Genomic DNA, 13296 nt, shown 5'->3' on the forward strand with positions numbered 1-13296 from the left:
TACTATGCGAATACATCGTATATACTGTGAATTGTAAATGACGAAGAGAAAAAACACGCAAGAATGAGATACATGTCTGAACCCTTCTTTGTGTTGCCTGTGGAGCATCTGCTGGCTGGGTCTGCGGACACTGGCCTGAGAGTGCGAGCTAAGCAAACTGCAGTGCAGAACAGCACGTGAAAGAGGACAGGCCCTCAGGGCACATGAAGGTCCTTCCCATGTTCTCAAACCATCAGTACCAGCGGTACAGAAATCTAACATATTCCTTAAGGCAACTTCCTAACTTATTATTTAAAAATGACAAGTCCCATCGTCAGGGCACCTTTTGTTCCTCAGCTACCCCACAAATCCTCAGGGGTCAGGCTTTCCGGGTTCTGGTCCTAGTACCTCCTGGCAAACACCCGAACAAGCATCTAGGTGGCCCCTCGGTGGCCAGCGCACGCCACATGTCACTGCATCCCCCTCCCCGCACCTCTCCCCAGCATAGCAGTCAGCACTGGTGTGCATGAGGACGGCGACCCAGGAGAATGGGGTGCAGATGGGAAGTCAGCACACCCCCTGGGGTGGCTGGTTTGTGTGCTGGGGGTGTTGGGGGCACCATGTTCCTGCAGGAAGGGTGTGGACAGGAAGCGTGAGCAGCAGGAGCTCTGTGTAGGGCCCAGAGCTGTGAGTGTGCACGTTGCTCATGGTGCACACACGTGTGGGTGCATACTTGTGCGTGTACAAGTGTGCACTCACACACTCGTGCTTTACAAAGGGGCTGCTCAGGCCCGTGGAGCGGGCCCCACTCCTGATGCCGGCTCCCAGATGCCATCCAGTGATAAAAACGAACTGGCACTTTACGAGAACGGGCCCAGGGGCTGCCCCTAGTGGCTCAGGTGGTTGGAGTGCTGGCTCCATTCCCACATGGGCCAGTGAGCTGCGCCCTCTACAGCTAACACTGTGAACAACAGCTCTCCCTGGAGCTGGGCTGCTGTGAGAAGCCCTAGGTCGGCGTGGGCTACTGCAGGCTGCTGTGCGCTGCCGTGAGCTGCCATAAGTGGCCATTGGCCAGCGTGAGTGGTTGGCAGCCACCGTGAGCAGCCATCTGCTGGCGAGAGCTGCCGTGAGCTGCTGTGAGCGGCCGACCAACGACTGGCGAACAACTGCCTCACTCGGGGGGAGCACAAGGCTCATAACACCAACATGGGCCAGGGAGCTGCGTCCTACACAACTAGACTGAGAAACAATGGCTTGAACCGGAGTGGGGGCAGGAGGCGGAAAAAAGGGAGGAAATAAAAAAGAGAACGCCCGGGGAACTGGAAGGTCTGTGGATGGAGCTGGGCTTCCTGTTAAAACTCTATGGCTCTTACGTCCTGAGTCAGGCAGGGAGGGGACAGATATAAAGGGGCCATCTTAGAAGGGGAGTGGAGCCCTGCGCACATGGGCACCTGACCTGAGGGGCACGTTCTCACACAGCTGGGATGGTTTTGTTTTGTTTCCTTTCCCCAATAAACCCTCCTCTTGGTGGACTACCTGGAAAACTATTGTGTCCAGTCGACACCAGCCCTTGCGCCCACAGCCCCCGCCCATGCCCTGACCTCTCCTCGCCATAATGGCGCCCACCACCCTCTGTTCACTTCCCCTCGCACACAGCAGGCGGCCTCGGCCCTTCCACCTGCCCCCACACACATCTTGATCACCCCTCCCCACACACCCTGCTCAGGGGATGCAGAGACGCCCTCTGACCCAGGGGCCCAGCCACCTGGCTCCGCTATGCGACGGCTTCAGCTTGCAGCTGGTTCATTTCACTGCGGCCCCCACCAACCATGAGCTCCTGGAGACAGTCCTTATGCCTACACTGTGGGTCCACTCGGGACCCAAGCCAACAGGGTAAGACCCGAGGTCTTACCTCGTCACCTCCTGGGGCCACTGCACCAACCCAAAGGGAAACTCAGGGAGAGCTTGGTGTTTGAACGGGCCTTGCCCCGGGCTCTGCTGACCCTCTCCTGGGAACAGCCCAGGGCCTGTGCTTAGCCGGGAGCCTACTGACCCTGTGCCCTTCTCGGCCGGACAGTGAAGCTATGAGGCGCTCCCAGGACATGGCCCTTCTTTGCATCTTGGTGTCACACACGGTGAACAGGTGCCTCCCAGTCACACCAAGTGGGGTTGCCATACCTGCCACCTCAGCCAACGGTGATCTGCCTAAAGAGGAGTGATGAAGGCCCTGCAGTGTGGACTGCGGCCATTGTCCACACTGCCTGGCTCCAGGCCAGGGCTGCCCTGCAGCAGATGCCGCTGCGGAACCAGGGAGCCTCACCTGCCGGCTTCTGAGCTCAGGAAGTTCAGCAGGTGGCTGGCCCACAGCACGGGCCCCATGTATGTTGCAAACAGCGTCAGGAGTGCAGCTGGGATGGCCATGTACGTGTCCAGGCCCACGAAGCCCGCCGAGACGTCCACTGTGGCCATGTTGTTCGAGTTCCCCTAGAACACAGGGAGGGATGGCACTGGCATGGATGCCAATGACCGCGAAGAGCCGCCGACAGCCATGCTCACGGTGTACGGACACACAGGAGCCCAGCCCCCGTACACTGCTCTCTGTCCCGGGCCGACGCTGGGTGAGCTGTCCCTCCACCTGCCTGCCTCCCTCCCTGGCCCAGAGCAGTAAGTGAACGTCTCTCACCTTTGAGAAACCACACAACCTGTCTGCTGACGAACCGCACAAATTCTGAGTTTCCCAGACCTGTCTGCGTAAGACAGACCCCACCCCCTGCCAGGGGCCCTGTTGAAGGCTGCATGTGACCCTAGAGGCAACATGGCCCAGTGGGTTAGTGCTGCAGGCTGAAGGCAAGCTGGCCTCTGGGAGGGCTCAGCTATTTGGTGTCCAGATATGTCAGACCCGAGATCCTAGCCTGTCACTACCCAGCCCGGTAAGTAAGTCTTGCCACACAGCTCGTTCTGCACATGAGGGACAGGGTTTGGTTCAAGGGGAGGGTCCACTAACATTCAGCCCTTCTCTCCACATCCAGTCCTTACGGATGCTGGTGGACTTCCTCACATATTTAGGACGCTTACACATCTGACAGCACAATTGTTTGTCCCAGCACAGCTAACGCCCCTCTCCAGAGCCATTTATCCTGAGGCCCAGGACACAATTCCGGCTGGTGTTTATGACTCTGCAAATTCAAGTGGCGAGCCCCACGGCCTCCTCTGGTGGCTGAGTGTCACTCCAGGCCATCACAGGGCCGTGATGCAGGACCTCCAAACATGTCGGGGACGCTCATTTGCTCCCGTCCTCACCATTTCACGCCAACCGTCGACAGTCAGCTCCGCTGTGCAGCTTCCCTAGTCCACTGTGCCCATGGCCACCTGGGCTGTCCCCAGTTATGTAATATCCTGTCCAGAAGCCCCTGCCTGGAGACTGAGGAGACCCCGGAGCTGCTGGGGGGAGCACAAGTGTCCAAACTGCTAGGGTGAGGGTAGTGTGGTGGGATGGAGAAGGGGGTGACACCTGGCAGGTGACTGGAGGCCCCATGACTGCTCCTGTCCCTGCACTGCACCTCATCACTGTCCCACAGGCTGAGGGGCCAGTTGCACAGGACCAGACCCGTGCAGGTTGTACTCGCTGGGCCCCCAACACACTGGTGCCGCTGTGGGAATACTGGTCGTCAGACATGTGTGCTTCCGCCGCCTGAGGGAATCACTGGAGATGGACCAGCATCACATCCATGGCCCCAGCTTCGTTCTCACAGAGGAGCAAACACAACCTCACAGGTTGTCTCCTCACTCGGAGCAAACTGTGGCTCCGTAAGTCTCCTGGCAGCCAGGCCTCAGCTCAGAGGAGCCTGGGGAGCCTCCCGACCATGCCAGCAGGGTCTGCCGTGTCCAGTCTGCGAACAGAGGACAGCTCTGCGGACTGTGACTCGCCAGGTGCTGCCAGCATCGCCCCCCACAGAGCCATGACTGGCCGCGTGCCCCTGAGCCAGGAGTGTTCCGTATTATCACACACACACTCTCCATTGTGGTGCCTGGGGAGCCTAGAGAAGGAATGACGGCGTGGTGCTTTCACGCCCTGGCAGTGTTCCCATCCCCCACCAGGCCCTCGTGGTCAGACTGAGTGATGGTCATTAACAGACCACTGGAGGGGAGGCCACCCCCCAAAACAGGCCTGCACATGACTTGCAGACGAAGAGAGGGAACTGAGGCTGACACGCCATTTTGAAATTTCTGAAATGCTCAACCAACTTAGAAGTCCTGTACAATATTTAAGCAACACGGAGCGACCCCACGTTGAAGGACCTTGACACAGGTGGACGTAAAGCACACTGCGAGGGGCCCACAGACCTGCCCCCCACCGCCTCACGATGCCTGTGCTCACAGCTGGTCCCTTGGTTTCCTTCCCGTTCCTGGCTGCGCTCTGGAATTCCGACAAGCTCTGTATGTCCCCCCAACCCACAAGGCCTGTGACCTCCTAGATTTCTTCAGACGGCTGTGGGAAAGCTGTGGCCTTTGAAAAACCACGGAGACACATAAAGAACTGAAATGTCAGAAGGGCCACCGGAGTCAGCCTGTGCAGGCTAAGCCCACCAGCACTTCTCACCCAGCGTCTTGGCCAACGGCACGCGGCCTCCATCACCTGGCACCTTCTGGCAATGGCCAGCAACTCCTTGTCAGTTTGGGACTCTGGTTCTACACAGACCTCTGCTGTGACTCCTTCACCAGGTCAAGGAACACCACCGGCAATGAGAGCTCCCTCCGCACGGACCGCCCCTCGTGCCAGGCCGGTAACGGTACTCTTCACAACCACCATGGAGGAAGGGAGCTTCCGATCACCCACCACAGCCGAGGGCGCTACGGCACAGCAGGCGCCTGCCAGAGGCCACCCAGCTTGGCAGGGCTGGACACTGCTGCTGAGGCTGCGGCCCCTGCAGCTCTGCTAGGAACTGCAATTCAGTTACCGGAGCACACAGCTGCTGGGAGGGGCCAGGTCAAGGGCCAGCTCAGAGCTCCACACAGGGAGGCTGGGATGGAACCGGGTCCCTCGGAGCTCAGGAGCTGGTGCCTCCACCCACCGTCCAGGTGCCCTTCCAGGTACGAAGGTGTACACTCAGGTCTGTCCTGGAGGTGGCTTGGGCTTGCCTCTGATGGGCCTTTCAAAACTGCAGAGAAGATGGGACAACTACTGGGCCCCAGGGGGCTAATAACCAAGTGGGGACACTCAGAAGTGCCAGTGCTGACAGCACGGGAGAGGGCACGAGACAGCAGGCTCAGCGCCCTCATCAGATAAAGCAACGTGGACACGATGTGCCTGCTGGCTCAGCATGTTGTACCAAACGAAACACCCGTGGGACTTAAGCACGAGCCACCCTTCCATAATGACAGTTCTTTCACTGAACAAGTGAAAAACACTATAACTTTGGGCTGGCCCGGTGGCTCAGGCGGTTGGAGCTCCATGCTCCTAACTCCAAAGGCTGCCGGTTCGATTCCCACATGGGTCAGTGGGCTCTCAATCACAAGGTTGCCGGTTCGATTCCTCGACTCCCTCAAGGAATGGTGGGCTATGCCCCCTGAAACTAGCAATGGCAACTGGACCTGGAGCTGAGCTGTGCCCTCCACAACTAAGACTGAAAGGACAACAACTTGAAGCTGAACGGCACCCTCCACAACTAAGACTGAAAGGACAACTTGATGTGGAAGAAAGTCCTGGAAGTACACACTGTTCCCCAATCAAGTCCTGTTCCCCTTCCCCAATAAAATCTTAAAAAACAAACAAACCCAAAACACTGTAGCTTCACAATTTATGGCAGAATATTCTCAAAGGAAAACTGAAAGGTAAATGACATATAAAATGTTACTCATGGGGCGGCTGGATGGCTCAGTTGGTTAGAGCGTGAGCTCTGAACAACAGGGTTGCTGGTTCGATTCCCACAGGGGCCAGTGAGCTGCGCCCTCCACAACGAGACTGAAGACAACGAGCTGCCACTGAGCTTCCAGAGGGGCGGCCAGATGACTCAGTTGGTTAGAGCGTGAGCTCCCCAACAACAAGGTTACTGGTTCAATTCCCACATGGGATGGTGGGCTGTGCTCCCTGCAACTAAAGATTGAAAACTGCGACTGGACTTGGAGCTGAGCTGCACCCTCCTCACCTAGACTGACGGACAATGACTTGGAGCTGATGGGCCCTGAAGAGACGCACTGTTGCCCAATATTTCCCAATAAAATTTATAAAAATAAAAATAAAAAAGTTAGTCGTCTTCTACCCACAGTAACAATGAAAACCTACCTGAAAATAGAAGAATGCTTGACCGAACCAATAATGCATCACAGTGACCTCCGTGGCATCATGCCTCAGGGGCTTCCAGATGAACTTGGCCATCACAGCCTGGATTGCGAGGCAGGACACTAAGACGGGCAGGTTGTGTGGCCTGGAGAGCAGCGCCGCCAGAAGGATGAAGCCACTGTGCATCTCCCATAAACCCCTGGTCCTGACCTTAGAGGCGGCAGCAGTAACTTGAGATTTAAGCAAGTCTTTGGTGCCCATGAACAGAATGCCAAGGACAAAGACATAAACAAAACGAGCTTCAACAATACCCCTAAGGGGAAAAAAAGCAAAACACATTACATTCGTTAGTGCCAGCTGGAAAGACTGAAATGCACATGTTCCCATGAAGAGTGTGTGTCCACCTCGCTGACCAAACAAGCCACAGTGCCACCACCCAGGGAACGCCGTGGAGGTAGGTGTCGGCCTCCGTACATCAGCTCCCGAGCCCCTGCCACAGCCCGGCAGGCCCGCCCCCTTGATGGAGCCGGCTCAGGAGGTCGTGCTCACCGGCCCAAGGACCAGGGCAGTGAGCCAGAAGCGCTGTCCACCTGCTGTGCACAGTTCATATGGAAAGCCACTGCAGCGGGCTCAGGTCCAGCTCCGTCAAGAGCTTCCACCATGCACAAACGCTAAGACACAACTGAGCACACTCACAACCAAGCATGGCACACATGGTGCCGTCCAACCGTGGGGCCTGCACAGGCCAGGCCCAGCCAGTGTGGCTCACTAGCTCTGTCACTGGGGGCAAGTCAGTTAAGTGAAGAGGTAGGGCACCTGCTGCTCATGGGCTTCCCTAGGAGTCTGGCACGCTGTAGGTGCTCAGGGCTCTTAGGGTTAATTCTTCCAGCACTTCATTTATAGCTGCTGTAAAGGACACACTTATGACAGGAGGCCAGAGAATTTTATCTCATGAAACACATATATTCCTAAAACATATTCTAAATAAATTTCATACATCAAATACGGTATATATATTAGAAAACATTCTGTAAAGTAATGCTAAGTAGATAAATTTTATAATGAAAAAAGCAGAATAATGCCTTTTGAAAGACTGAAGTTTCATATCTCAGATTTTCTTAGGAAGGTTTATGCATTTAAAAAAATCTTTTTTAGTGTCATCAGTTTAATCCAAACACTCGGTGCACGGTCTGCCGCGTGCCTGGCTGCAGCCTGGACCTGCCCCAGGCCCCCAGCCGGGCCCAGGAGCTGAGGCCTGGTGCGTGCTAAGCAGATACTGACGGGCCCAGGAGGGCTACAGAAGGGGGAACCAGCAAGGCTGAGTAACCAGAGTGTTGCCGAGAGGAACGGGGTCTGATGTGGGGAAGGATGCTAGGAGAAGCGCCACCGGTGCCCGGGCAAGTGTGACTTGGCCCTCGGGGCAGCTGAGCTGGGGTCTGAGGAGGAGCGAGGGGTGATCGATGGGTAGCAGTGTCTGGGGAGCACAGAAGCTGTCAGGTAACCTGGAACCAGGCGGGGCCAGGACCAGGGTGGATCCAGAATCAGGACAGACGATGGGCCTGTCTGTGAAGCCAGCAGGGCCGGCTGAAGAAAGGGAGTGCTCGCCTGTATTTTGGACGCCAACAAGGTACTGCCTGAGTCCACGGAAGGTGAGATAAGTGACCTGAGTTTTGAAGTGAGTGATGCTGAAGTCAGGCGCCTCCATCTGAGAGGAAGTGAGGAGTTAGTCACGTATCCCTCTTTGAGATTTAAACCAACATCCTGTACCGGGCACCCAGAGCTGCGACACCTGCCCCCACTCATACTCTGGAGTAGACACCCTGAGAGTGTGCACACCACGCTGTCCCCACCTGATTTGCCTGTGTCAGGGGACAACACCTGGACACCACCTCGGCTCCCCACCTGTTGGCAGGTCGTGTGCCGGTGTGCTCCTGGGGCCCCTCGGCCACCCACATGGCCTGGCACGGCCCTCAGCTTTCACCTTGACCTTTCAGAAGAAGGAGACATTGCTTTCCTTTCTCTGCTTAGAGAAGCAATACAAAAATGAGTGAAAAATGATTCAGCTGGCTGTCCAAGGCCATGGACTTTCCATCCTAGAACCATGGCCCAGTTTGTCCGTCACCTTGTAGAGAAGACCCCGGCACTGCTAAACACTGCTGTGATTTACTCACAGCCTCGACTGGCCACATTTTTGCACTACGCCAAGGTTGAGCTGGTTCCTACAACCCCTGCTGAGCTTCTTACAGCTACTCAGAACTGGAAAACAATAGTCCACAGTGCTCAAACTGGTAGTTTCAAGCAGCTCACAGCAGGAAGCTCTGCTGAATGGTTTGTGGCCACTGAGGTGTAGATGTGGTTTTATGTCGGCGGGCATTACTGGCTATAATGTTTGAAGACCAATTGTTAACATCTGTCTCTTTTGTGTTTATTATTCGACTGTTCTTGGACCATGTGTGATCAGACTGGTATTTGAATAAAATATGTCAAAATCATTAAAAAAAAAAAAAAAAGAGTGAAACAGGAAGATCAAATCTACTTGTGCCCTGGTCTAAACACAATCACCCCCAATGTCACACAGTCTCCCACGCAAACATGGAAACGCGCACACATTGCCACGGTCCATCCACAGCACTGCTTCACATCCTGTGTTCTGTGAGACATCGCTGACTCGATAGCTTCCAGGCTGCCAGATGCAGCACTCACTCGTTAGTCAGGCTTGCCCCACCGGCGTTGGCTGATTCCCTTGTTTCTCACTGTGAGCAGCTGTGCGTGCTTAGGGCCTGTGCCTGCCCACTCCCACCCTCACCCCTACTGCCCCGGCCCTGGAGGATACACGGGAGGCTGTGAGCTTCCTTTACAGACGGCCTTGCTCACGCCACCCCAATCATCACCAAGAACAGAGAAGCTGCTACTCAGAAGCACGATTCGGCAGTCACGAGGCCCCTGGCTGACAGGAGTTCATAAAATATGGGAAAGCTCCCACTCCCCACACAAGAATGCAGGATATGGCGAGGCCAAAAAGAAACAACAACGGAGCCATAGGTAGGGGAGTCACACCACTACATACTCGATGGTGGCTGGTCGAGACACAAAAGCAAACATCTGTCAGTACCCCAACGAGGGGTCTTCCTGCACCCCAGTCTCACTGGCAGCCGGGCGAGACATAGGAAGTAGGATCCACACGACCCGTAATCCGCCATCCATTTGCTAACCGCACTTGCTAGCTGCAATCTGCACTGGCTAGCATAGCCATGGCAGTTATATTAGTGGCTAATGGCTCACTGGTTACAGCTGATGGCCAACTAGTCACAGCTAATGGCCATCTGATAACAGCTGATGGCCATTTACTACCCGAGCCAGCACCTTTCCATGTCAGGTCTAGAGCCTGGAACCTGCGCTCTGGGGCTCTGTCCCTACAGGAAGCTTCCTTCGTTTCTCCACTGCTGGGAAGCACCCTGTAATGCAGGGTCTCTGGTCCTGCTCCCCGCACAAGAATGCAGGACATGATGAGGCCAAAAAGGAACACCAATGGAGCCACGGACAGGAGGCCCACACCACCACAGTCTCGCTGGCGGCTGGGCTGGAGGCACAGGAAGCAAGATCCACATGATCCGCAACCCACTGTCCCCTCCTCTACCAACCAACCCCATTTGCTAGCCACAATCTGCTCCGCTTCTCTGCCAATCCCCTTGCCAGCCCAGAAGCAACATACTCCAGTGTCCTGAAGACTGCATGGTATTTTCTAGTTCAAAAAACATTAAACAGAGCTCAAAACAAGGCCTGGGGTCTGCCAGCACACTTACCTTGAAATGTCTTTGTTGTCTTGTTGCCACGGGAACAGCACACTTCCAGTGGCCGCCCGATAGCAGTAGACGCCCAGCAGGCCCAGCCCCATGGCTACTTTCGATGCTCGGGAGCACCTGCTCTGAACCAGTGCAAAAATCATGAGGAGGGAAAGGGCAGCCAGGACAGAGAGCTCAGCTTTGTGATCGGAGCTGAAACGAGAGGGAAGACGTCCATGTGACTACGGACATGATGGGTCTACAGCAAGTGTCTTTCTAAGAACCGTAGTAAGAGGAGCTTATTGCCCTGAAAAGCAAAAAAGAGTTAGTGGTGATTCCAATTCAAACAATGGTTCTTACAATGCAGCAAATGAAGGACTGTCAGCCAGACTGTCACTTCCCATCCACCATGGTCCCCACCGTCAGCCCTGCATGGCCCTCGGCGCCCCTCTTGGGGGCAGCCCCTTTCCCTAAGCACGGTGGCAGAGGCACTGGGAAAACCATGGGTTTAGCAGTGTGCACCTACTCACGGGGGACACGATGTCCTGGGCGATCCTCCCAGGTGGGGACTTCAGAGAGGCTGAGGGTGCAGCAAGCAGCTGTTCCAGGAGGGGCCACGCCAACCTTGACTGCCCCCTGGGAGTGCTGCTCGGGAAAGCGGGTGCCCTCCTGTGTGTTTGCTGCAGCTCATTCACAAAGCCCAGACACTCAACAGTCCTTAGGCAGGTGAGTGACCATTCTGCCAAGTACATACACGTGAACTTGGATGAAGAGCTCTGTGGGAAAACGCAGAGGGACGTGAGTCCCGATGACAGCAGGTGGTGAGGGTGGCCACACTGGGGCTTGGCACTGCCCTTGTCCTTGCTCAGAGAGGTGGTCACGAGGGTGTCCACTCCCTGCGGCTCTTTCAAGTGTAGGTTTTATGCACGCTGCTAGATTGTCACAACTGAAAACCAGAGCAACAGAGAAGGAGGTTCACAGAGCCTTCGGGCTCTGTGACGCAGGAGGAAGAAGCCAGCAGTGCAGGGACAGTGAGTGATGCCATGCCCAGTATGCCTGCTGGAGGAGGGTCCAGGCTGAGGAGTGGGCACAGGCCTGCCCGGAGGGGGGCAGGGCCAGTGGGGGCGCTCCTGCACACACGTCACTGCACTGGCTGGGCTCAGTATTCTCTGCATTGCCCCCATATTCCAGAAAAGAAGCGGGGTCGCTGTGCTGGGCCGCGTTTCACGTGCTCAGGCTCTGGACACAGCATCCGGCAAGGCCTATCACTGGGCAGGCACCCCACAGTCCTCTGCTCCTCCCCGTGGGACAGGCCAGTGCTCTCTCTTCAGGCTGGGCTTGCAGCAGGCTCACTTGGAAATGCTATCTGTGGTCACTTTTGTTGTGAAGTGTTGGCCGATGTCGTCAATACCGGGGAGAAATCTCCCCGAGGAATGACGTGGCCAGAGGAGCAAATAGTTTGGTGGCCTCTGATGTCCACTGCCAGGTGTCTTCCAAGGGACTGTGCCAGCTGGTGGTCCAAGACCCTGGTCCTACCGACGGGTTTATCACCTCATTTTGCTTCTGAACCTTGTCTGACCTGCAGTTTCCTAGTTACCAGCAAGAGGCAGCACTTCCTCTTTCATGAGCGTGTCTGGTACCATCCTGAGAGCCCTCCCCTGGCAGTCTCTCCAGAAGTCCCTCTCAGCACCACAGTGACCCACTGGCCACCCGCTTGCTTTCTCAGGAAACAGGATTCATTCTGCTCCCCCCTTTCACTGCAGCTTTCTCAGTCTTCACTGACAATTAAAATGTGTAACCTGCCCAAACATGGACGGCTCGCCCTGGCCTCCTGACTTCACTCCAGCCGCCCTGCCTACGACACTCCCTGTCAGGTCCCCCCGCCGCTCCACTCGTGACAGGCTTTGGCAGTGGGTGAAGGGGAACCTCCACGGCCAGCACCGTGCCTAGCTCTGTGTCACCAAGTCTACAGGACTGCGGCTGCCGGGTGGGAGGGAGTGACGGGAGGACAAAGCCAAGGGGCAGAACTGCCAAAAGGGCTCTGACCACGCGCTCCCCAGCTGTCCCCGCTGCGGGGAAGCAGTGAGAGACATTACATGGTGCTACCATTATCACTGAAAACTGACGGGTCTTCAAGTAGCACCAATTACTGCGACTCAGCAATAAAAACCCAAACATAATAGGCCAGTCTCCAACACATTCCCCTCCCAACAGCCAGTCACGGCTGTGGTGCATCTTGGCATCTGTTCAGATCTCAAACGCCATTTCTGTCCTGAGTATGGAAGGAGGCTGCGTGTGGCCAGCAGCTGTGGGCCTGTCCTCTTACCTGGCGAGCCAGTGCCCCAGGCCAGGGCGGTGAGCCCCCTGCACACCTGTGGGGTTCATCGCGCGCAGCAGCCGGCAGCAGGCGAGCGTCAGCCACGGGCTTGTCAGCACCAGCCACCGGTCACAGCCCCAGGGTCCGTCCAGGGACGTGGGCCTCCTGTGTGCTTGGCCAAGCTCTAACACGTCACAGCCGGGGTTCCCGCCCTGCACTGGTGCCATGTGGTCACACCCCCGTTCTGTGTGCTGGCAGCATGGGGGCTCCCCGTCGCCTCCCAGGAAGCAGGTGCTATAGGCCTCGTGACACAGAGCCAGGCACAGGGTGTTGACGAGGAAGTACCAGGTCTGATGCTCCTCCTCCACGAAGCTGCTGGCGCCCAGGCTCACGGCATGGCCCACGGTCCCGAACAGGGTGAGGAGCTCCACGTCCGACCACCTTGACTTGGAGGGACCTGGATTCTGTAACAAGGAAGATGTATTTTCTAGGGGGAAAATCGGACAATTGCACGTGTCTGGCTACATGGACGTGAAGTTCTTGCTCACAGAAAACCCACTGTAACATACCTATGGCTCCTGGACTGGCACCCAGCCCCCCTGCTGTGCTGGGACTGCCCGCCCTCCTGGGGCACAGTCAGGGGGGCATGGAAACACCCTGGACTGCAAGTCCTGAGTGAGTGGATGGTCGTGCCGGACTTCTGACCTCGGGGAGCCTGGGCCTCCAGGCATCCCCACCCAGTTCCCACTACTTCAAAGCAAAGAACTCCAAGGGCAGTCCCCCCAAATCAGACTTAATTTCTCCATGAATTTTCCAAAAAAGCAAGATTTCCACGGAAATGGCCAATTCTATTGAAATGATGAAGTTGGCCTCACAGTACGGCCCTGAATCTTACTAACCGGCAGCATTTAACACTGAAGGTGACGACTCACTGACTG

At 56.2% G+C, this 13296-nt stretch overlaps 1 protein-coding gene across 4 annotated transcripts in view; it reads right to left on the reverse strand.

Moving 5' to 3' along the window:
- The window catches only part of PIGG (phosphatidylinositol glycan anchor biosynthesis class G (EMM blood group)), a 33406-nt gene that overhangs the window by 1568 nt on the left and 18542 nt on the right, over positions 1–13296 (reverse strand). For all 4 annotated transcript variants that reach the window (XM_088793519.1, XM_019719345.3, XM_074319808.2 and 1 more), the window contains 4 exons: positions 12368–12822; positions 10063–10254; positions 6263–6572; positions 2300–2463 (listed from right to left, as the gene is read on the reverse strand). In XM_088793519.1, coding sequence (XP_088649645.1) covers positions 2300–2463; positions 6263–6572; positions 10063–10254; positions 12368–12822 — 1121 coding nt within the window. The remainder of the gene's footprint in view (positions 1–2299; positions 2464–6262; positions 6573–10062; positions 10255–12367; positions 12823–13296) is intronic.

The sequence above is a fragment of the Rhinolophus sinicus genome, chromosome 1 (genome assembly GCF_057876585.1).
Source record: "Rhinolophus sinicus isolate RSI-liver-muscle chromosome 1, RSI-T2T, whole genome shotgun sequence".
NCBI lineage: Eukaryota > Metazoa > Chordata > Mammalia > Chiroptera > Rhinolophidae > Rhinolophus > Rhinolophus sinicus.